Here is a 25,647-nt window from a genome sequence, read left to right on the forward strand (position 1 = left end):
TACAAGTACTTTGATACGTGTTTGGGCTTCCAAAGATGTGTGTGTGTGTGTGTGTGTGTGTGTGTGTGTGTGTGTGTGTGTGTGTGTGTAAGTCTGCCCTCTGGGGTACTTTTAATTCTAACAATGGTTTGTTTTTCAAGATGGGACCATACTGCGACAGTGTGGATCTGGGCACTGGAAACAATCCAAGTTCTTTGTTTAAAGCATACTGTGCCAACTCTAGGCAAGTCTTCTAACTGGGAGAGCTCCATGGTTCTCCTGAAGCTAAAATTGATGGCCTCCTCACCAATAGCATCTGCTAGGCAGTGTCATCTACCCTTCCCACTATTAGTGAGTCTTCCCAGACAGAGAGCCTGAATAGAAATTTCCAGTACTTTGTTCCTCTTTCTATGTTGCCAGCTCAGATTTCTGGATCTTAATATGGTTTCTGAGTCTCCCGTGTTGAGAACTAGTGCCTTCCTTCAGCCACTCACCTTGAAATGCTGCTGTTCAGTTGTCTGAGCTCTGCTGAAAGAACTGACCACTAACCACCTCTATTTAGCCATGATGCAATCATCCACACTTAGTGTTTCATTTCTAACCAACCATGCTCAGCCCTCATGACTTTTTTGTCACATTGTCAGGTGGCATGGCCATAGCTGTCGAATGCACTGTCCTTATAGTTAGAATTTAGCCCATATTCATGTAAAAGCCTGAAATATTAGATACCTGAATACTATCTCAAGACAGGGAGAGATAGCTTTGCTGGTCTAACTGTGCTGTTCATCACATTAGGTGGCCCAACTCTACATTCTCGTCTGCTTTTTTCAGTCATTTTGGGTAGCAATTGCTATCAGTTTGGTTCCCTGGAAAACAGACTCTGAGAAGCTCCTATATAGGAAGTTTCATTTTAGGAAATATTCTATTAATGGGTGAGAAGAAAAGGAACCAGAGTTGTATTTTGATCTAATGTCACTTAAAATTTCAACTGACTATAACTATATGCGAGCTGTGAACATGGAAGCAGTGACCACACAGGGTTACCCTGAATTCTTTGTGGATCCATGCTCTTGCCAGTGAACTGACAGGTTATTGAATGTGGGTTTCTCAAAACCTCTTCCAAATACTGACTACTTAGGCTGTCTAAGAGCAGAACTACCCACAGCTCATCAGGTAAACCCTTCACTCCTGAGAAATGATCTGGGAGCATCCATTAGAATTATCTTGGGTGTATTCTCCTTCATTCTATTGTGTAACTTACTCTTACCCATCAGAGAGACAGAGGCTTTGTTGCTTTGCTGACTAAACTTTTTTCTTTTTTATTACATTTATTTATTGTGTGTGTGATGAAGTGGGGGTGGGGGTACACCCCTGTGGAGGGCAAAGAACAATTTACTAGTCAATCAGCTGCTTCTACCATGTGTGACCTTTACATCAAACTCAGGTTATCAGTCTTGGTGGCAATCTTCTTTAGCCACTGAGCCATCGTGTAGGTCTCTAATGTTGTTTTATTTATCTTTTAGAATTTCATACATAAGAACTAAATTTACATCATTTCCACCCCTTCCTCTCCCTTTTTCAACTTTTCTCATGTGTCTTTCACTATCTCTCAAATGCATGACCTATTATTTATATGTATATGTATATATGTATGTATATACGAATACAACCTTTTGAGTCCCTCTGGTGTTATTTAAGGCTGACTACAGGGTTGACCTATGACCTCTCAGGGTCATCAGGCTTGTCCCTGGAAAAGACTGATTCTAATATTTATGTATGCACATATACACATGGACACATACGTATATATAGATACAACCTTCTGAGTCCAGTTAATATTGTTCAGATGAATATGTGTTTAGGGCTGACTACAGGGGTACTTCTGACTGTCAGGGTTATCAGGCTTGTTGCTGAAAAAGCCTGATTCTCCCTCTCTGAGTACACATCATTGCCTTAGTTCTTCATTTAGGGATATGGCCTTGTGAGAGGCCACCTTGGCATGTCAGCTGGTGTTGTCATTGTTCAGGTTATTGCTGCAGTTTCATGGATGCAGCTTCCCCAGCATCCGTAGAAGACACTGTCTCATAGCTGATGTCCTAAAGATTTTTTCTAATAGTTACTTTATTCACTCTGAAATATGATTGATTCTTTATAATGAGTTATCAATAATTAATCATTTCTATTTTATTTCTCCAAGTAGTAAACATTTTTCTATGACCTCTTTACATAATTCAAAACCGAAATGAGATTTTTTTTAAAGGCACTTCTAGTATAGCTTTACTACACTTCCTCGGGTAGCGTTAGTGCGCTACACAGTTTTAACAAGCAGCTAGTGAAACTGTAAAAATAGTAGACTGTATGTTATAGTTCTTAAATTTTTCAAATATGCACAAAGCAAGAAGTTAATAATTCACCACATTTTATGCGATCACTATGCTAAGACTCACCAGCAGGAAAAAGGAATTGTCTTCTAAGAGTAGCAATAAATTGCTGGCTGCTGTCTACTATGTGTGGTAAAGATCTGCACTGAGCCTTTGAATCTTTGTCCAGAAGATTCTAGCTCCTTTACCACTAAACAAGCCCACCATTTTAGCGACATGTGCCATTTAGTCTGAAGAACTCTGACTTGTGCCCAGTTGTCCTGTAGTAGAGGCATGGGTGCCTCTCTTCTGTATTTACTGCTTTCAAGGATCTGGGGATTTATATCAAATCCCCATTGCTTCTTTAGTGATTCTGATTCCTCTGTGAGTAATAATCCTTATTAATCCCAAATCACTTTAATATGCTGATTGCTACCATTTCTTTTCTATTCTTTCTTTTTGTTTGTTTGTTTGTTTTGGGGTTTTTTGTTGTTGTTTTGTTTTTCAAGACAAGGTTTCTCTGTGCATTCCTGGCTATCCTGGAACTTGAGCTGTAGACCAGGCTAGCCTCAAACTCAGAGATCCACGTGCCTCTGCCTCCCAAATGCTAGGATTAAAGGCATGTGCCACCACTGCCCAGCTATTGCTACCTTTTCAAATTATTTAAAAGCATTATCGTGTACATTCTTCTTAGTAGTCACCATGACCAGTGTATTAGTCAGAGTTTTCTAGAGTAACAGAATTTATAGAAAGTATGTGTATACATACACACACACACACACACACACACACACACACACACACACACACACATATACATACATACATATAAATGGGATTTATTAGAATGACTTACTGTGGCCCAACTAGTCCAAAAATGGAGGTGTATGAATAGAAGGTCCAAGAATACAATGGTTACTCCATGCACAAGGCTGTCTCAGCTGGGCTTTAGTCTATGCCAGAATCCCAAAGAAGTAGATTCTAATGCCGGTGAAGGAATGAACTTGCTAGTGAGAGCAAGAGTAAGCAGGAAAAGAAGAAGAGGAAGAAGGAAAAAGAAGAAGAAGAGGAAGAAGGAAGAAGAAGCAGAAGCTTCCTTCTTCCATGCCCTTTATATAAAGACTTCCAGCAGAAGGTGTAGCCAAGATTAGAAGTGGGTGTTCCCACCTCAAAGATCGGGATTAGAACTGGATCTTCTCACTTCAAATGTTTTAATTAAGCAAAAAATCACTCACATGTATGCCCATCCATTTTGGTGTTTAGTTAATTTAAGATATACTCAAGTTTACAACCAAGAATAGCTATCATAGCCAATAATATTTAATTGCTCAATAATAATTTGAACACATACTCCTACCAAGTACATAGAAACCACAGAGATAATCAATTAAGCAAGACTCCCACACTCAAGAAACTCCAAATGTGTGAATTCAGAATGTCACCATGGAATAACAATGGGGAAAATGCTGTGCCTCAAGGAAAGATCTGGAAGGAAAGGGAGAAATTTGAGCCAATTTTGAAGAATTCATTTACAAGGTGATTCTGAAGTATAAGAGTATCTTAGGGTTTTTATTGTTGTGATGAAACATCATGACCAAAAGCAACTTGGGGAGGAAAGGCATTATTTGGCTTACCCATCCTAAATCACAGTCCACTGAGGAAAGCCAAGGCAGGGGTGAAACTGGGCAGAAGCTGATACAGGGGCTGTGGAGCAGTGCTTCTTATGGGCTCACTCTTCATGGCTTGCTCAGTCTGCTTTCTCATAGCACCAAGGTCACAAGCCCAAGATGGTACCACCCACAATGGGCTGGGTCCTCCCACATCAATCACTATTTAAGAAAATGTTCTACAGGCTACATCCCAATCTTATGAAGGCATTTTCTCTATTGCAGTTCCCTCCTCTCAGGTTCCTATAACCTGTGTCAAGTTGACATAAAACTAGCCAGCACAAAGGGCAAGTACAAATGGAGTGCACATGTAGATGCAAGTAGATGGAGAGAGTATGGTAAAATCCAATGCCAACTGCTCTGTTAGAGTGTACCTGTGTGAGTAGTAGGGAAGGAGCAGAGACACAGATAATAAGGCTTTCCCATGAAAGATGAAATCTTCTATAATTTCTACAATCAGAAAAAAAGGAATGAAAACAACTTTGCATTTGGTTAATTGTTGTAAGTGGAGAAATGTATAGCCAAATGAGAGGAGATTGCTGGTAGGTTTTTCATCACCAAAATCCCAAATGCTGCCAGATGAATGTGAAAGTGAGTACCTCAGCCAGAGTATGCCTAGGACAATAAAGGTATCAGTCATCTTCATCAAATGCTACAATTCTCTGTCTAGAGGCCGAGTGTCTTCAGACTGATCGTAGCAAATGCTGAGGCATTTGATGTGTGGACATAAAAATTATTCTCCTCAGAGTCAGGAGTCTGAGTTCAGCTAATTATAAGAGTGAGCAAATTAGTTCAAGTTCTTTGAACCAAACTATAATAATTACATATACTGTTGTGCCCAGATCATAACCCCCAGAGAGACCACCAAAGACGAGCATGCCGGAATGCAAAAGCAAGGTTTACTTCTGGATATCCAAAAGCAATACAAGCCTAGGCAGGGACTTCGTCCAATACATCCAACGCAGTGGAGGCTGGAGGAAGCGCCCACCTGTCTGCAAGCTCAGTTTTTAAAGGGAAAAGTCACAAGGTTACATCATTTAGGGGTGCTAGTACGGGTACAATTCTGATTGGCTCGCTTCTAGGGACTTCTAGAAATTACTTCTAAGGGAGTGATTGCCCGCCACCATTTCTCATTGGCTGCCCTCAGGTGGGGGCATTTCTGTGGTCAGTTACCCTGGAAACCAGGGAGAGGACATTCCATAGTCTGGCAGGCATTACCTCGTGACTATCTTGTGACTCTGTACTTGTACACTTCCTGGTTTCTGGAATCTGAACTGACTGGTTTCAGTAACTAATGGCCTATTCCCAAAAGGAGAAATCTTAGGCCTTAATTTTAGGGTGAAAGCATTTTGGTCTCACAATACCACCTTCATAAACTTGTATAAAATTTGACACAAAGTAATAAAATGTGACTGCTAGTTTCCTAAGCATCATGTTGGGGAAAAGCATTTCTTTAAAATATTCGTGGTCTGGAGTCATAATGAATAATAGCAATTTTAGAGCATATGAGAGTGAAACCACTTTAAAATTCCAAGAGTCACCTACTAGGCTTCAGACCTTTAATAGTCACTAGGTAAAATTGCTGTTATAAAAAAAATAAATTATATTCCTCAAATAAATGCTTATATGCCTGACCTTGGCATTAAGAGGGTGTTTGATTTCACTGTCAACGTATTGTTTCCTAAAGACATTTTACCCGTGCACTTTGCAGTCACTTCCTGTACTATTAGTTTATGAGGACAAACCTTTTGTTACTCAGAATAGTAAGCCTGACTTACTGCCCACTTAATGTGAGCTCTAAGATTTTGGGTGCTGAGTTTGAACATGGTGCTGGACCATCCTGTGATAGACAGAGGCAGCTTTAAGGGTGAAAATGTAAACTGATTGTGATTGAAATAGTGTACCTTGAAATAAAAGAAGATTTAAGAGCCAGGTGTGGTGGCACACACCTCTAATCCCAGCTCTCGGGAGGCAGAGGCAGGTGGCTCTCTATGTGTTTGAGACCACCCTGGTCTACAGAGGGAGTTCCAAGACAGCTAGGGATACATAGAGAGACTTTCTCAAAAATAAAATAAATTTTTAAAAGCTAGGACCAGGCTTATAGGTGAAAGATAGTAGTTTATTGACATGTATAAACCTGAGTTCTATCCCCATCTCTACAAAAAAGGAACAAAAAGAAAAAGCTGGAAATAATTGTCCCTGAAAATACAGATTGCATTTGGAGGTCTCATAGCAAATGTGCTCTTAACAATGAAGAGTACATTTTCCTTAATTGTTCTGTTCAAGGTCATCTGCGTTTTTTTAAAAATGATCAAATTTGCTAAAATGTAATCAAACAATTTATGTTAAGGTAGAAATATATTAATAACCATTCTATGTATGGCACTTCTTCCTGCTTTTAAATGTATATACATCAGTATGACTACAAAAATTTACATCGCTGTTTGTTTTCCTTCTAGATTTATTCCTCACAACATTGTCTGCCTCTAATACCTTCCAGTTTGAAATATGGGAAAATCTGGTAAGAAATCATTTCTCTGAAGCATTTTTAAATTCTCGCTTTGCATAAAGGCACACAGTCTTATGAAATGAGGTCACTGTGGTCATATGGTTGGTTGCAGCAATAAACAGGAGAGCATTAAGAGCCCTTGCTTGCGTTGCTGCACTCAGACTACTGAATCCGGGAGGAAGTGGTTGCCTAAGCATCAGGTTCTGCAGGACTTTAGGCATGACTGCCAATTAAAGCAATAAGCCTGCTCTAATGGAGATGTTAACAGGACCCCTGCTGGCCTGTCAGCTGTTGAAAGAGGATACTGACATTTAATTTTTCAGCTTGATGATTTGTGAACTTTTTTTTAAAAAGTAATTTTTTTCCTCACCTTTAGGCTTACATAATTACATGGAGAACTAAATAATTGGGAGAGATAAGAGAAGATGGGATGGCATAATCAAAATACAGTATGCAATTATATGAATGTGTCAAAAAACAAAATTAATTTTTAAAAGAATAATTAAAAACAAATGACAATTTACTGCCAGGTTGACTGAGATTAAGGAGTCTTTCTCCATAGGTGCTAATAGTTAATAAGTTTTCAAGGCAGTTTCATGCTTTGATTTTTAGCTTAATATAGGTCATATGAAAGATAAATTAACAAAGAGCAAACCACCAGAAATATCAAAGCTCAATTTCAAACTGCATAATGGAAAGTAGAATCCAAGGCCAGTAAAAATGGCCAACTCAGTGACATTTGTCACATATTAGTCAAGTATGAAAGTCTCATTCCTCATGGAAAATGGGCTAATAGTCTGCTCAGTAGAATATTTGCGAAGAAAGCACATGGGTGCAGAGTAGGCATCAAAGTTTAGTTTTAGACTTTTTGATTTTCCACCTAATTACTCCTGGTTATCTGGTTGTCTTTTATTCAGTCCAGATTAAAGCCATTCCCTAGATTTCATGAGAATTCTGGTAGTAAATCATCTGTTCTAGCAAATGTGCAGCACACACTCATGAGAAGAGGTTGCTGGAAAGTCATTTCTTGTTTGTTTTTGTTGTTGTTGTTGTTGTTTGTTTGTTTTTCAAGACAGGGTTTCTCTGTATAACCCTGGCTGTCCTGGATCTTACTCTGTAGACCAGGCTGATCTTGAACTCACAGAGATCCACCTCCCTCTGCCTCCCAAGCGGTGGGATTAAAGGCATGCGCCACCAGTGCCCGGCCTTTTTTTCCCTTTAGTTGTCTTCCCACCCCCACCCCCAAAGGAAAGTCGTTTCTTATTACCGGGCCAATGATGTTGCTATGATTCCTGTTTAAGCGGAATCTAGGTGACTCACTCAGTTGTTTTTTAACGGGGCAGGGAAAGGTGAGAAAGATGGTGGAATACACAGTAACCTTGGTCAGTGTCCTGGGTTTGAAATATAACTGCATTTCTGTGTCTGATGACAGAAATCTTGTTAGTGTATTTCTTATAATTGACACTAAGACTCACACTGCTAAAGAACACTTGCTTGAAGATGGCCTTTCATTCCTACCTCAAGTAAATCTCGAGCTTAGAGCACACAAGACCTATTTGATTAATTTATACTGGGGATGGGCAGGCAAGCCTTGATACAAGTAAGTAGAATTTGTATATGAGATTATGAAACACTTTTACATGCACAGGACCCTCTCATTATAGCCTGATTTACAGGTGATCAAGCATAGCAAAACAAGGTTCATGAAGAATATAGATTCTTGATTGAGATCATTTTTCTTTAAAATTTTTTCTTTTAAAGAAAACAAATTTTTTATTAACATAAACTAAGTTGTTTTAATAAAGTGACAGGGTCAATGAGTAACCATTAAAGTAAAAATTATCCAAACACTTGGATAAAAAGCTAGTCATGGTGATACATGTCTTTAATCCCAGCACTTGAGAGGTTGAGGCACACAGATCTCTGTGAGTTGAGGCCAGCCTCATGGCACATTCCAGGCCAGGCAAGGCTATATAATGAGACCCTGTCTCAGGCAAAAATCAAAAATAAAACAAACAAAATAGCCAGGGGACTAGAGAGACCACTCAGTTGTTATGAGCACCAGCTACTCTTTCAAGGACCCTGGGTTTGAATTCAAATCTCAACACCCACATGGTGGATCACAACTCCAGTCCTAAGGGATCCAATGCTACCGTCTGGCCTCCACAAGCACTGCATGCATTTACTAAAACTGGCCAGCTATGTAGCATGAATTTTAAAAGGTCTTATTATTAAGAACAAACCTCAAGCTGAGTACTTGGGTGAATGCTGGAAGATCAGACATAAATGCAGGCAGAACACCCATACATAAAAAATTAAAATTAAAATGTTTTTAAAAACACAAAATCTTTTTAATTAAACACTTGCTAAAGATGGAAAGATGGGTTTGATTTAGGGAGACTACTTGCAATGGGGCCTTGATATAGGGACGAGAGTATTGGGCTCAACTACAAATACAAAAAAAAGTGAAATTTTTATAGCCAAGGAACAAAAGAATAACGTTACTAAGAGGAAAGAATGATCTTTGTCTGAACTCACTTAACAGGATCCTAACTCAAGGCAGGCCAGAGCTATTAGTTAACTGAGGGAAGTAGGGGTTCTGACCAACCTAACTTAGTTGCATTTTTTGTAATTCTATAAGGATGGAGATGAAAGGCCAGGTTTGAGCTAAGTAGAATTCTTAAAAGAGCCTAACAGAAGTTATACAAAGAGAGACCTTGTGTCAGTACTCACTAAGTGTATCACTAATATAAATGAAGGGAAATATATATTGAAAATTAACTCAATCAGATAACAGTATTCATAAAATAGCTGTGTGGTGATATTGTGTTCCCCAAAATATTGTGCACTCTAATAAACTTATCTGGGGTCAGAGAACGGAACAGCCACTAGATATAGAGGCCAGAAAATGGTGGCACACACACCTTGAATCCTAGCATTCCAGAGACAGAGATCCATCTGGATCTCTGTGAGTTCAAGGCCACACTGGAAACAGCCAGGCAGTAACAAGAGCCTTTAATCCCAGGAAGTGATGGCAGAAAGCAAAAAGGTATTTAAGGCATGAGAACAAGGAACTAGGCTGGTTAAGCTTTTACACTTTTAGCAGCAGTTCAGCTGAGATCAAATAGGATGAGGACTCAGAGGCTTCCAGTCTGAGGAAACAGGATCAGCTGAGGAACTGGCGAGGCAAGGAAGCTATGGCTTGTTCTGCTTCTCTGATCTTCCAGCATTCACCCCAATACTCAGCTTGAGGTTCGTTCTTAATAATAAGACCTTTTAAGATTCATGCTACATAGCTGGCCAGTTTTAGTAAAAGACTGGTCAAATACTTTGCCGTAATTTATCAGTTGACCAAATAGAACGTCAAATATATAAAACCACATTAACTAGTAGAACACTGAAACTGCAGCAGCAAGACTTTTCTAGAGCATATACATGCTCAGCTCAGTGATCACACTCTGAGAAATCCAGATGTGTGCTCCAGGACAGCCAAGACTGATATGCCAATGATGCCTCCTCACCAGGAGATGTGATGAGAGAGATGAATCTTACATTACAGAAACCAAAATATGAGGAGCAGTTGCCTCTCTCTGCCCCACCCAGGATTAGCAGTGAAGGCTTTAAGAAAGAGTCAGCTTTTGAAATGGCTAGTAGGGTTTTAATGGGGAAGTCAGAGGAGGAGACAGGCAAGAAGTGATGTGTACAGAAATCACCAAATGCATTCAGAGAGTAGAAGAGAGATGATTTGAAATATTGAAAAGTAAGATTAGAAAACTGCTTTAGAAAAGATTAGCATGGTCTTGACTTCTACTCTAAGTAATTAGCTCTTTGATAATCTATTAAGAAGCTATCAAATGGTTTCAGACTGAGAGGAAGATGAATGGAGCTTTTGTTATCCCAGTTACTGTGGGTACTACTCCATATCATAGAGAATACCTGGAAGTGGTACAGTAATATGAGCAGGATTCATAGTAACTTAGGGAAAGGTGGGTTACTTGAATAACATGTTCGAAATGGATAAAAAAAAAAGGTAGCTATGAGAAGGTAGGATATATATTAATGTAATGGTAACTTGTGCTGTGTTTCCACCACAGAAATAGAAAGGGAAAAGGAAATAGCTAATATGGAGTGGGAAGAACCATGATTTAGAAGAGTCATTCACAGAATTGATTAGAGGTGTAGAACTGGAGTGCAGGGGTGATAAGCATCATGGGACAGTTGCAAAGAACAAGCAAACCACAAGTGTCTTCTGTGGCTCACTGTGACTCCTCTGATAATAAAGCTGGATAGGAGATTGGGATGCTTTTAGAGAAAGAACAAGAGGATTAAAGTATTTTTCTCTTGAGTTTTTCACTTGACAGATGAATGCATTATGATGGCCTAATTGATAGTTGTTTTTTGTTTTTGGTTTTTGGTTTTTTGGTTTTACAGGATGGAAACTTCTCTATCAGTAGTGTCTTTGAAAAACCTAAAAACCTGATGGTGGTTGGACAGTCAGCATTTGCAGACTTCGGTAAGACTGCTTTTGCCTCTCAGTGCCCCCATGTTCCCAGTTTCAAAACACAGCAACCAAGGCTAGAAATGATCAAATAACAGGTTATCTCACTTCTGCCTTCCCTGCTTTCTCTTATGTGCTTATGTAGTTAAAGTAGAAGTGAACAACTTACAGAACGATAAAGAAAAATCTAAGTTAAGAATTTATTACCCAGTAAGGTTTTTTTTAACAAAATAATTGTGAGAATTTTTGCCAGAGAATTTTTTAGTTTGTGTAAAATTGATTCTATCTTCAGTTACATGAACAACTCCATTAGAAAAGTCATATAATTTTACAGGATCGTTAACTCTTACAAATTAAATGCAAAACAGACCTCTATTATACTTAAATTGATATACTAAAAACAATGTAATAAAGCTGAAGTTTTGAAAGTAAGAGCCTTGCCTTTAAACAAATACAGTGTAAGTGGGAAGACCAAAGATAAATATCCCAAAAATAAATACAAGAACAATGAAAACAATTACTACATATAAGAGGGGAAAGAGACTATAGTTCTTTTCTGAGTATGGAGTTGATACCACAGGAAAGTGAAAACCAGCACATGGCTGGTCAATGGGAACTTGGACTGGACTTGGAAGTACCTATCAGGTTCATCTAAAAGTCTGTGGTAGCATGTAAATGGTATGGTTAGTGACCAGTAAACATACCAGTTTGGCTTGAAAAGAGAGTTTCTATAAAAATGTAGAAACATACAGATTGACTAAGCACTTTGGGTTATCGAAATGATTACAGTTAAGCAAAGACTAGTTTTATCCTGTGTAATTTATGGCAAATAGAACAGTTTTGAAGAATTGGTTAAAGCATTTAGATATTGACTTCCAGAAATAAAGTTGAACAAAGCCTTTGATCTAGTAGAATGTGCTTAAGTAAATGCTTCTCAGGCCTTGGGGAGACTGTTGGAGTCTATGAGGTGCCTCAAGGTTTCTGTCCAAAGAGAGGCAGCTAGAAGCAGTTTTAGGACACTTAACTTCTATCTATGGAAAGCAGTCAGGGATGGAGTTACAGCCACATGAGTAAACAAAGAGGCAGGTACAGGAACCTACAAAGGAAGCACCAGGAAGTCAGCAAGTTGTTCGGACACTAGAATAGATGAAAAGTAAAAATGTTTTTCATTTGTTTTAAGGGTTGTTAGTTTTATGTACATGATTGTTTTGCTTTCATGTATGTGTGTGTAGTACATGTGTGCCTGGTGCCTGTGGCAGTCAGAGGGTGGTGCCAGATTGCCCAACCTGGAGATCGAAAGCATTGTAGGCCTCCATGTGGGTGCTGGGAATGGAGCCCAAGTTCTTTGCAGGAGCAACAAGTATTGCTAACCACGGAGGCAACTCTCCAGCCCTCTTAAAAAGTAAAATAAATTTATTCTGGAAGACTTAAAGAATAATAATGGTACAATGCGTAAAGACATGTAAAAATTAAATAAAGGTAGATTGCATCCTTAGGTGCTTTAACCCTGACACATTAATAAAATATATAGAAACAAAGCTGGAACATTTAGTAAGTCTAAGCAGAGAAATAAAACCAAAGAAAGTTGGAGAATCCTCCCAGAGCCCAAAGCTCAGGAGTTAAATGAACCCTCTAAGGAAGGCACAAAACAAAAACTGACAGAGGACAAATGATGGCAGGAGAGCTCAAGGTGGGCCAGAACCACTGGCAGAGGGAAAATGTGATGTCAGAGGATGGCAAGAGGAGGACTTAGAGTTCAGTGGTGTGTTACGTTTACCAAGGTTACCATTTGTAGAACTCGGCCCTTATTGATCTGTAGAAATCATGTAGTAAATGGCAGCCGCCAGTGGGCACTGGGAAAGTGCTGTGCTGTGTCTTAGCCTCTGTTAGTTGGCAGTCATTGTGGAAAGTGTGTCTTCTAGAAGGCGCTTTGTTGTTCTAGTTTGTTGTGTGACTAGATCTCATTGTGTGGCCCTGGCTGGCATGAACTTGCTATATATGGCCTCAGAATTCCATAATCCTCTTGCCTCTGCCTTCCAAGTGTTCTGATTACAGGTGTGTACTGCTGTGCTCAGCTCTGGAAGGCATGTTATATTTCATCTGTATCTGCCCTTTACATGCTAATGTTAGTTTTGTCTCTTCCTACATAGTCTCAGAATATCAAATTATAGAATTTCAAATAAGTCTCTCTTTATTAACTTATATAAAACTTGGTAGAAATAAGGTACATTTTTCCAACAAAAAAATTACATAAGGCTAGATTTAGAGAAAAATGTATTAATTTTGTAGTATGTAATACCAGATCTAATGTGAAAAATCAAGGAAGAGCTGTGTAGCTGGCCTGAGAGTTTAGCTCAGTTGTTAGAATGGCTTCCGGATGTGCATAAAGCCCTGGTTTAGTCACCAGCACCACAAAAAGCAGGCATGTTGGTGCACACCCACAATCCTTGCACTTGATAAGTAGAAGCAGGGGATACAAAAGTAAAGGTCATCCACAGCTATATAGCTAGTAAATGTGAGGCCACCCTGGTCCACATGAGACCTCTGGTGGTTTGAATAAGAATGACCCCCAGAGGCCCAGGGAATGGCACTATTCGAAAGGATTAGAAGGTTTAGGAACTGTGGCCTTGTTGGAGAAAGTATGTCACTAGGGGTGGGGCTTTGAAGTTTCACAAGCCCATGCCAAGGCCAGTATCTCTCTGCCTTACTGCCAAGAGGATCAGGAGGTAGCTCTCGGCCACAGCCCCAGTGCCATGCATGCCACCATGCTTCCTGCCATTACGATAATGAACTGACCCTCGGAAACTGTAAGCAAGTCCCCAATTATATGCTTTCTCTTTTAAGGATTGCTTTGGTTATGGTGTCTCTTCACAGCAATAGACACTGACTAAGACAAGACCCTATCTCAAAAAACAAACAAACACATGGCCACATAGCTGAAGGAAAAACAAAACCCTATGTAGGATATTGATATTTTCTAAATATGGAATCACTTCAAAACTCAATATATATTATATATCCATATCTAATATTTTCATGTATCAGATCATCATAGTATCTGATACCTAGCTCTTGAACAAGAACTAGACATGACTTTGAAGCACCCATGTTGTTGTCTTAGTCTCCAGGCATCTTATCTAAAGGGTCTAGTAAAACAGAAAACTTTATTATTTTTTATGAGGTTATTAACACAGTGGAAAATACCCACCAATGTAAACATAGCGCTGTTCATTGTTAGCACCAAATCTGATACCATTGTACCTACCATACTAGATAACTAAGAAGTATTAGGAAACTGTCACCATAAGGTTCTCTTAGGAAATCTATATAATGCCTGGTAAAAATTTTCATTTCATTTCTGGTTAACCATGGTAGACCAGAAAGGATTATATCAAAACAACACTTAGAGCACTCACATCCCTCGGTTTACAGACAGGTCATTTAGTAACAGTCTTATAAATTAAATTTTCTTGTTGTTGCTTGATGGGGAATAAAAAGTCAGATAAACCATGTATAGAGATTTAAATTTTATATTTAATATATATGTTAATTAGCACCTGAATGTTCTTATTCTCTCTTACAAAAGAATTTTAAAAATCAAATACAATCAATAGACAAGCAATAACTGTATCTTAAATGCAGTTGTAAAGGGGATGTTCTGGGTACAGTTATGTGACTCATTTAAGGATACCTTTAATTACAAAGTTTCAAGTTAATACTGTTTTTATTTATCTAATTCTTATAGTTGAAATTTGGTTGTTCTTGTTAAGTAGCTTCGTTATTTTCTGTTATTGTTAAACAAAATGAAAGTAATGAACTCCAGTGAGGATCATCAAAATCAGAAAAATCTTGGAGATCTTAGATATTAATTTTTAAATTTATTTATGTATCACTTTAATCACTAGTCATAACTTTTCAAGAAAATGCAGTTACTTTAATAAGTATAATATGGACAAACTTATCAATTGATGGGGCCAAAGAATCTGATTACCTTTTATTTTCTTTGGATGAATTGTATGGGCATTGGTTCAATCAAATAATTCAATATATTCTTTAAAATCATGTTCCGATTTTTCTTCCATTTAGCTTCTTTCTCATTTTGTAATGAAAAGTTTAAACTACGTACAAGATGTTAATTAATGTATTCAAAAAATTGTCTTTGAGTGCCTGTCATGTGGATTAAATCTGTTTCATATATTTGACATTTGGCCATGAATGAAACATATGCTCATGAAATTTAAGTTCTATTGAAGAAGAGATCTAAACGAAGTAAAAATATTTGAAAGGTAGGGAAAGAGCTGTGAGGAACTAAAACAGGGTACTGAAATGAGAAGTTGATAAAGGGTACTTTAAGTAACTGCTTGGAGACTGTATTTGAGCAAGACTTGGCTAAATGAGTTTGCTGTTCAAAGAGCAAAAAGAAGACTGTCTCTTGGCAAGAACTTATATGGGTTTATGGACTACAGTAAGGAGTTTGAAAATTTCCAGATAAGTTAAAAGAACCTGTGGTAAAGGCAGAGCCCCAGGAGTCCCGATGAAGAGAGAGAAGGATTCTATGAGCAAGGGCATCAAAATCATGATGGGGTAACCTACAGAAACAACCAAACCAAACTAGTGGGAACTCATGAAATTTAGATCAACAGCTGTAGAGCCTGCATGGGACTGGACTAGGCCCTCTGCATATCGAGACAATTGTGTAGCTTCATCTGCTTAAGGGACCTCATGGCAGTAGGATCAGAATCCATCCCTGGTGCATGAGCAGGCTTTTTGGAGTCCACTATCTATGATGGGACGCTTTGAGGCAGGAGGAGGGGCTTGGACCTGCCTCTACTAAAAATGTACCTCGCCATGGGATGTCTTACCTTCTTGTAGGAGGGAATAGGGGGTGGGTTGGGAGGGGAAGACTGGAGGGAAGAGGAGGATCTTTGATTGATATATAAAATAAATAAAAAATAATTTCTTAAAGAAAAAGAACCTGTGGTAAACCATTCAAGGACTATGGATGAAGTGGAACCAGCACAATTCTAGGAAGTAGAAAGAAATGCTCACATTTGGTATATTGGAGACAAAGTTGGTAACACATACTAAAGGACTAGATGTGAAATCAAATTAAAATAAAAAATGACTTCTGTTATTTAGCTGGAACAGCTGTCTACATAGCAGTACCATTCAAGTAGATGTGTGCTTTTGACAATTTTATACATAGTTTTTTAGACATTAAAATTGTCTGCTAAATACTCAAATGTAGTATAAACAAATGGTATGCTCTTCCCTGAGAAAGACTATTTCTCCCACTCCACATTACTTTGGGCAGGGTTGAACCCTCCTAGGCTTTCCCATCCACATTAGTATATCTGTTATTGTTCTTGTTCAGCTCATGATTATGTTGGTTAGACTTTGTATTAGTCAGGGTTCTCTACAGTAATAACTTATAAAATGAATATCTATATTATATATATAACATATATATGCATTTTATGTATAGAAAGAGGTGGGTATTTATGACTTATGAGCTGCAGTTCAGCTAATCCAACAATGTCTGGCTATGGACAGAAAGTTCAAGAATCCAGTAGTTGCTCAACCTCATGAGTCTGGATATCTCAGCTGGTCTTCAGTATATACTGAAATCCCAAAGAAATAGGCTCTTATGCCAGTGAAGGAATGGCAGGCAAAGCTTTCTTCTTCCATGTCCTTATACAAACTTCCAGCAGAAGGTGTGATATGGTGATATTTTATTTGTATTAAAATGTTATTTGTATGTTAATAAATAAAGTTGCCTGGGGGTCAGAGCTAAGAGCTAAAACCTTACCCTTCCTCCTGTGGTGGTCCTACCTCTTCGAACCAGAGCTACTTCCTGTGTCTGTTTTTTTATAGTGTTTCTGTTCTGCCTTCTCATTGGTTGTAAACCCAACCACATGACCGCCTCATCACAGCCTGTCTGTATAGACCTCCAGGTTTTCTATGATTGATATTGAGATTAAAGGCATGTGTATTCAATGCTGGCTGTATCCCTAAACACACAGAGACTTACCTAGCTCTGCCTACCAAGTGCTGGGATTACAAGCGTACACCACCACTGCCCTGCTTTCCTATGGCTAATAGCTCTGACTAATAGGATGTTGAGAAGAACGGGATGCTGAGATGAAGCCACAGTGTGACCCAGATTAGAGGTGGATTTTTCCAGTTTAAATGATCTAGATTAAAGGAATGTCTTCCACCTCAAGATCTGTATTAGAAGTAGCTCTTCCTACTTCAGATTAAACAAAAATCCCTCATAGATGTGCCCTCCATTTGGATTTTACTTAATTCCAGATGTCAAGTTTATTATGAAGAATCGACATCACAAACATTATGGGAATAGATTCTCTGATATTCCTTGGAGACACAATTCCACCACAAACTCACTGTTCTTCTGGCTCTTACAAATTTTTTGCCTTACCGCTCCCTTTCTGGAAAGATCCCTTAGCATTTTGGCATCAGGGATCCTTAGGATGATATTTGAAGAGTTTTAGGTACTAAATTTGAGCTTGACTCTTAAAAATAAATTAATCAATGGAACTTTTTCATTTGCTTAAAATAATTCATCAAAACTATTTAGAACACACCCTTCTCCAGGGTCTAGCCAGGTAAATGGATAGAACTAGAAATCATACTGGTTGAGGTGATCCAGAAATGCAAACATAACATGTTCTCTTCCCTCTCATGTGAGCCTCTTAGCTCTTAAGTCTTCACATATGAATTCATAACCTAGAGTAACTGTAGAGACCAGGAAAGTAAACAGGGAGCATTGTGAGGGGTGGGGGAGCAATGGGGAGGTGAGTAGCACGTAACAAGTGATCTGAAGAAGAGATTAGGAAAAGCCAGTCTTCATATTTTCATTTTTCTAATTCTTGAGTTCTGACCACTGAAAAACATGTTACCTTCAGCATTTACTAACATTTTAATAGAAAATAATGTTTATACAGCTTCTTAATATCCTTTTATATCTTTTATACAGACAATTTTGTTTTCAGACATTTCTCCCTCTATCACTCCAAAGAAAGGTAATAATAATATTATAAATTTTTAGTAAACATTACATTTATATACATTGACATGTGGCAAATGAAGTGCTCAGAGAAGTTTTTCTTAGAGAAGTATTAAGAAGTATTCTTAGAGAAGTCTTGAAACAAATACTAAATGTAATTCATCAGTATTTCCATTCCATGTCACTGCAGATTGCAGCCTCACTCCCATAGCAAGCATGATTAGTCCCAGAATTTCTTTCTACTTTGTAGCACAAAGTTTCACAAGACCGTCTATTATGATGAGACTTAGATGCCAGCTGTGGGTCTGATAAATACTTTGAATGTTTTTATTGGAAATGGTAATTGTGATGGCTGGTGTTAATTGTCAACTTGAAAAAGTCTAGAATCATCTGGGAACTGAGTCTCTGAGCATTCTTGGGAATGGTTGTCTTGATTTTGTTAATTAATGTGGGACAACCTGTATTAATTATAGGCAGGGAATCCTGAACTGATAAAAGTGGAGGAAGCCAGCTGAGTGCTGGCATGCATGCCTTCATTGCTCTGTTCTGTATATGATGCGATGTGACTGGCTTCCTCAAGCTCCTGCTGGTGTGACATCCATACTCTGATGGACTGGAACCTGGAACTGTGAGCTGAAATGAACCCTTTATCTCTTCAGTTGCTTTTATCTAGGTGTTTAATCATAGCAACAAGAAAAGACACTAAGAGAAATTTATGTAAGAATTATAAAATTACTACTTTAGATTCTTGAATTTTTTATACATACTCAGCATTTAAAGCTGAGTTAGATATTTTTAGGGAAAAAACTGGAACCCCAGTGTCCCTGAAACCTTTGTGTAGGTTTTTATATGATAAATTCTTGACTTATGAATGAGTTTTTTATAAAGCCATACCTCAGACTTAATTACACAGTCTCAGACTACTGCACATTTAACTTGTTTTAGTGATGCCTATTAGTGTGAATGCAAAATTATCCCTTTGAATATAAAATTTCTACAGAATAACGATGTCTTTTACACTCTTGCACATATTTCATAATTTAATGGATATCTTCAATATTTTGTAATATAACACCACTTAATTGAACATGTATCACTATAATTCCACTCTGATTAGTATAACAACCCATTTCAGTGCCCTGTGAACTTCACAATCTCTTCATTCTTTGATTTCTACAGCACTGTAATAGTGACTACTGAAGACACCTTGTCTATTCTTAGACCTAATAGATTCATACATCTAAGAAGATGGTGAAATGTATTTCTCTCTGGCAAATTATACCCGAGAGGAATTCCCTGCTCTCAGTCAGAGGAATATAGAAGTCTGAATGCTATGAAGAAACTAAATGTCCTGTACTATTTTCAAACAAGTTTGGCTGTTTGTGATTACCCTTTTTCTTCGTTTTACAACTCTGCAGTTTTCATTCTGTATTAATGCCTCATCCAATAATTAGGAAGATCAGAGCTGTGTTGTTTCTTGGATGTAGGTGGGTACATAAGTCCTCTGCTTAACTTTCACCCACTGAAGAGAGGATTGGATAGGTAGGTGAGTTGGATTAATGGTGACAGGGTAGGTGGATGGGTGAAAATGTCCTTTGCCACTTTCCTTTTGCCCAGAGCATTCTATTCCATTAGCAGCTTCCACAAAGACATTCCATATTCCTATTCCCTTCCACAGTAGCATGCATAGAGATGAATGGACGATATATGTATTTAATCTGCTATGGCCTGTCATCACATTGCCCCATAGTACTAATAGTCATGACTTAATTAAAAGGAAGTTTTCAAGCTTTTTTTTATCAGTAACATGAAAAGGATCTAGAATTTAGGATATGCAAATATTTATTTACTTCTCTTTCATATTAATAATAGTTTTATATCAAGAACTATTTTATAAGAAAATTTTTATAAGCCAGGCATAGTGATCAATGCTATAAACCAACCTACATGGGAGATTGAGTTAGGAAGAACACTTGAGCCAAGTTCAAAACTAACCTAAACAAAACAGAGCAAACCCATCTCTAGGGATGTGAGGGAGTGTTGTATATGTAATTCAAGGGATTTTTCCAGACTTCTCTGGGGTGAGAAATATTATTTATTCCACTGAACAACTGAGATTCAGAGGTGAAGAAGCATGCTCAAGGGCTAGGATGAAAGTGGCAGAGATGGGAAAGGATGCTTAGTTCTGTATCAGCTGTGTTTTCATGTGTCGTGTACTCTCCTTCTTCTTTACTGGCTCCTAAGATGTGTGCCTGATCATCCTCAGTGATGGCAGCCAACAGTGAGCTTCAGCTATATAAGATCTGAAGGGTTTAAAGCCATGGTTTTTTTTATAATGTTTCCTTCTGCTTCTTACACCTTTAATGGCCTTAATCTTAGAAAAGATTTATACTATATGACCAAATTCTCTGAAGTTACTCATTTCAGAAACATGATACACATAGAGTTCTCCATGTATTTATTAGTTTATTGATTCTGGGGGTGGGGGAACCCCAAGCAGAAGTGATTCTGTTACAGAATTCACTGAGTGTTGATTTGTCTTGGGATGAGATTGCCATTTTGAAAGATTTTATTATCAAATATTATTTTCTCATCAGTGTAAATCCATCCCATTATTAAGTTTCTACTACATATTGTAGGCTCCTAGAAAGAAATTCCTTAATTTCCCTTTGAATGCAGGCAGACTTTTAGCTATAGCTCACTTCTAAATTATTGTTCATTGTTTGGGACCAGGAACTAACTATATCTGAACACACTCTTTCCTAAACATTAAATAATAAATACACAAAATTTCTCTTTGTCTTCTCCTAGTTTTATCTTATCAAGAAATTTTTTCTTCACAGTAACCCTGTTTTTCTCCTTTAAGAGTCTTCGTGTGCCGGGCGTTGGTGGCGCACGCCTTTAATCCCAGCACTCGGGAGGCAGAGCCAGGCGGATCTCTGTGAGTTCGAGGCCAGCCCGGGCTACCAAGTGAGCTCCAGGAAAGGCGCAAAGCTACACAAAGAAACCCTGTCTCGAAAAACCAAAAAAAAAAAAAAAGAGTCTTCGTGTGAAGTATCTACTGTTAGCTCTGCCTTATGTCAATCAAATGTTCTGTGCCACCGTACCCAGCTTTTGCATTAGTGCTGGGGATTGAACTCTAGTCCTCATGCGTTTACAGCAAGCCCTGACCAACAAAACCATCTTCTCAGCCTGTGTTTTGTTCTGTTTTGTGACCATCTTCTGCCCCTAGGGTTTCTGATGACAATCAGTAGTTTATTAAGTGTTCCTTGCTCATGCTAAGCTGCTTTTCTCTGTCACCAGACAGATATTGATTCACTTAATAGTGACTCACAGGACCTTTCAAGTCTGCTTACCTGACTTCATCACACATAATGTCAGTTGTGCTGTCTTCAGGTTTACCAGTTGTTTGTCGTGACTACTCCTCTCTGCCATTGACCCTCACACACTCTCTGTTGAACTTCTTGTTTCATGTGTTGTAATGTATCATCTCCAGAATATTTGTTTTACAATCTCTGTTTTGATACCATCTTATTCATATGTTGTTTTCTTAATAGCAGCCAGTTCATGGTCATATTTCCTTTGCTTTTGAACTTGTTACAGATCATGGTTTTTTTTTGTTTTTTTTTTTTTTTTTTTTTGTTTTTTTTTTTTTGTTTTTTTTTTTTGTTTTTCGAGACAGTGTTTCTCTGCGTAGCTTTGCGCCTTTCCTGGAGCTCACTTGGTAGCCCAGGCTGGCCTCGAACTCACAGAGATCCGCCTGGCTCTGCCTCCCGAGTGCTGGGATTAAAGGCGTGCGCCACCACCGCCCGGCTACAGATCATGTTTTTACACTTTTAATCTGGTAAATGTAGTAGTAGTAAGGCTTCCACCAAGGTGTCCTATGTGATTTCATTTTGCTTCACTGAAGAGACTGCTTCTCTTGTTCCCTGTGTGCCCTGTGCTTTTGTTGTTTACAAAGTGAACATTTCAGTATTACCTCTAGAAATGGCGGTAACTGATTCTCGCCTTCTCCAGGGTTTGTTTCCTTTTTGATTATTTGTTATAGTCTGTTTATTTAGTACTTTTCTTAGGTGTTTTTACAGTGTTCTTGTCATGTAAAATCACTGATCTTTGTTTCTTCATTTTATAGAGTGTGTGTGTGTGTGTGTGTGTGTGTGTGTGTGTGTGTGTGTGTGTAAAATGTTTTGGTAGAGATTTTCTTGAATATCAAGGATTAAAATCAACAGAAATGTAAATAAAAACCAACTATCAACAACCAAACTTTCTGCCTTTCAGGCTGCCACTGTGCTAAGGCATTTTGAACATTTGTGTTGAGTTGGGAAACAGCCATAGGTGAAACCTGAGTGTGAGAAAGCTAGCTAAGTATGGGCCAGCAAGCAGAGTCCTGTAGGTGGAGTTTTCCTGTCCCAGCAGCCACTTCCAAATTACCACACAGAGGCTTATATTAGTTTGAAATGCTCAGCAATAGATCAGGCTTGTTACTAGCTAACTCTTTCATTTGAATTAACCCATATTTCTTATCTATGCTTTGCCAAGTGACTCGTGGCTTGTTACCTCATTTTCTGCATGTCCTGCTTCCTCCATTTCTGGCTGCCATCTCTTCTGACTCCGCCCTTCCTCATCCCATTATTCTCAGTTTGACTTTCCTGCCTAACTTTATCCTGTTCAGCTGTTGGCCAGTCAACTTGTTTATTAAAGCCATCATAGAGACATATATTCACACAGTGCACAGAAGGACTATTCCACAGCAGAATCCTCCATGGCTTCTCCTTTAGTTCCATCTTGAACTCCTGCCCTGACTTCCTTCATTGATGCACTGTTACCTGTAAGCTGAAATAAGTCCTTTTCTTTCCAAGTTGTTTTGGGTCAGTGTTTTCTCAGGAAGAAACTCAAACTAGACCAACTATCAAGTTTGTTTGTTTGTTTGTTTGTTTGTCTTTTTGTATGCTAATCTTCCTGACACTTTGCTGAACTGTAGCAACTCTAAGATTTTTTCTCCTAAAGCCTTTGGGGTCTCTTGCTTGTAGAATCATCCCATCTGCAAATAGGGCTGCCTTATCTCCTCTTCCCTTGTGATGCCCTTTGACTTCACACGTCTTCTTGTCCTAGCTAGTATTTAGTATTATGTTTGATAAAGGTGGAGGAAGCAGAAAGTCTTACTTTGTTTCTGACTTTGTTGGATATGATTTAAATTTTTTCAACTTTAATATAATATTATATATAGGTTTGTTGTATATAGCCTTTATATAACTGAGGTATGTTTCTTTCATTCAGAGTTTCTTCAGGACTTTTATCAAGAAGAGATTTTGTCAAAAGTCTTTTCTGAGTGTATCGAGATGACCATGGTATTTCTGTCCTTGAGTCCAATTTATAGCATTTATTGATTTATATGTTGAATTATTCCTGCATCTCTATAATAGAGCCAACTTTATTAGAATAATGAATACTGATCTTCTGGGTGTGTTCTTGAATTTGATTTACACATATTTTGTTGAGAATATTTGCATGTGTATTCATTGGAGAAATTGCTTTGCAATTTTCTCTTTCTGTTGCATCTGTGTCTGGTTTTGGTAAAGGGGTAATATTAGCTTCATAAAGAGCTTGGACACACTCCTCCCTTTCCTGTTTTATGGAATAGTTTAAGAAACATTAGTATTCTTTTAAGGTCTAGCAAAATTCACCAGTGACTCCATCTGGGCCTAGACTTTTTTAGGTGAGAGAGTTTTAATTACTGCTTTAGTTTCATTGAATTATCTCATCCTGGTTTAATTTTGGTAGGCTATGTGCATCAATTCATCATTTTTTTTAGATTTTTCCAATTTAGTTGACTATGTCTTTTTAAAATAAGACCTAATGATTTTCTGTATTTCATTGGTATATGCTTCAATGGTCCCCTTTTTATTCATTAATTTTATTAATTTATCTTTTCTTTCATTTGGTTACTTGGCTAAGGGTTTCTCAAAGAACCAACCATTTTGTTGATTTTCTGTGTGGTTTTGTTGTTGTTGTTTGTTTTTCATTTCTTGAATGTTTGTCCTGGTCTTAATGATTTCTTTCTGTGAATTGTGAACTTTCTGTGATTTGGGGTTTGGCTTTTTTTTTTCCCTGAGGCCTTTACATGTACCATTAACTATTGTTAAGACTGATTTTATTTCTAACGTCTCTAAAATAGCAGGGTACAAAATATTGAATATAAGAATACTGAAATAATTGGTTGTATTCTATCCAATTACGATGGGATAAGACTATAAATCAGCAGCAAGAGAAATCTAAGAGTGTACACAGACTCCTGAAGATAACAACCTGAGAGTGTACACAGACTCCTAAAGATAACAATAGACAACTGAAAAAGTGTATTGCTCTTACAGAGGACCCAAGTTCCGTTCTCGGCACCTACCTGAGGCGGTTACAAATGCCTGTAGCTCCAGGGTGATGTGACATCCTCTTTCTGGCCTCCATGGGTTCCTGCATTTACATGCACATACACACAGACACATACACATAATTTTTAAATTTTTAAACACTTTTTTAAAAGTAGACATGGTTTATCAAATTTTCAAGGTAGCCAAACTGTATAGAATATACTACAAAGCATATACTCTATGTATTTATATAAAGATATGCAGGAAACTAACACATTGACTGACCCTGTAGAAGACAACAGAGAAGAGCAGGAGGAGGTGCCTTCTAATACTTACTACCCCTTGAATGGCTTTAAAATACTGGAAGAATCTTAAAAAAAAAAAAAAAAAAAAACATACTTTTTATTAAGGTCCAGCTCCATTGGCTAGAACTTCATCCCATGCAGCCTAACTTCTTTTCTTTTTCAAATGAAATCTTGAGGTGCTTTAAGCTTGTTTTAGTCATATACTTCTCTTCATATATCTCTATACAATGAAGGCTATATCTGTATTGATAATCTGTTGATTTCCAGCCAACCATACTACATTGAGCCCAAGTGAAATGACAGAGTAACTCATAGCAAGTAAATTAGTGGTTAAAGGAGCTCAAAAGATGCCCCAAATTTAGAGGTTAAATTACTACATTTGCAGAAGGCTTTAAATTTAAATTTAAAGGCCCTCAAGCTTTCTAAAACCCCAGACAGTGGGGTCTGCATGTATGAGGGAGCATCAAAAGAGGTGATTTCAGGGCCTTTGGTGTATCTGTCTCAGAAGGTATATAGTAGCACTCTTGCCAAAAATCCAGTCAGATGTAAAAAAGCCATGCCAGGCAGCCTGATGTTATCTCTGAAGTTCACACTCAAGAACTATGTGATCAAATTCTTTTTTTTTTTTTCAAATTGTCTCTAAATGTTTTAATTAGTTAACAGTTGTGTTTTGGACCACATTCATAGCTATCCAATACATGGAAGTTGGACATAGCAGTGAGTGTATTCCCTTCATTTGTGTCTTTATTGATGAAAATATATGGATGCTTTGAGAAGCCAAAGAACAGAAAACTCTGTAACTCATGAGTTGAAGTTCATGCTGGCTAAAGGGCACTTAAAGCTACATATACATCCTCCATATTTAAAATTGGCTGTATAATAAAGTTACTGTGTGCATACATGTGTTTCTTCTGTCTCAATATAGATAATTATATAG

General features: G+C 37.9%; 2 protein-coding genes across 3 annotated transcripts in view; both read left to right on the forward strand.

Moving 5' to 3' along the window:
• The window catches only part of Abcc12 (ATP binding cassette subfamily C member 12), a 993,341-nt gene that overhangs the window by 792,959 nt on the left and 174,735 nt on the right, over positions 1-25,647 (forward strand). The window lies entirely within an intron of this gene.
• The window catches only part of Itfg1 (integrin alpha FG-GAP repeat containing 1), a 148,455-nt gene that overhangs the window by 72,695 nt on the left and 50,113 nt on the right, over positions 1-25,647 (forward strand). For both annotated transcript variants that reach the window (XM_016006589.3, XM_016006586.3), the window contains exons 7-8: positions 6,466-6,527; positions 10,947-11,028. In XM_016006589.3, the coding sequence (XP_015862075.1) occupies positions 6,466-6,527; positions 10,947-11,028 (144 nt within the window). The remainder of the gene's footprint in view (positions 1-6,465; positions 6,528-10,946; positions 11,029-25,647) is intronic.

Source organism: Peromyscus maniculatus, chromosome 5 (assembly GCF_049852395.1).
Source record: "Peromyscus maniculatus bairdii isolate BWxNUB_F1_BW_parent chromosome 5, HU_Pman_BW_mat_3.1, whole genome shotgun sequence".
NCBI lineage: Eukaryota > Metazoa > Chordata > Mammalia > Rodentia > Cricetidae > Peromyscus > Peromyscus maniculatus.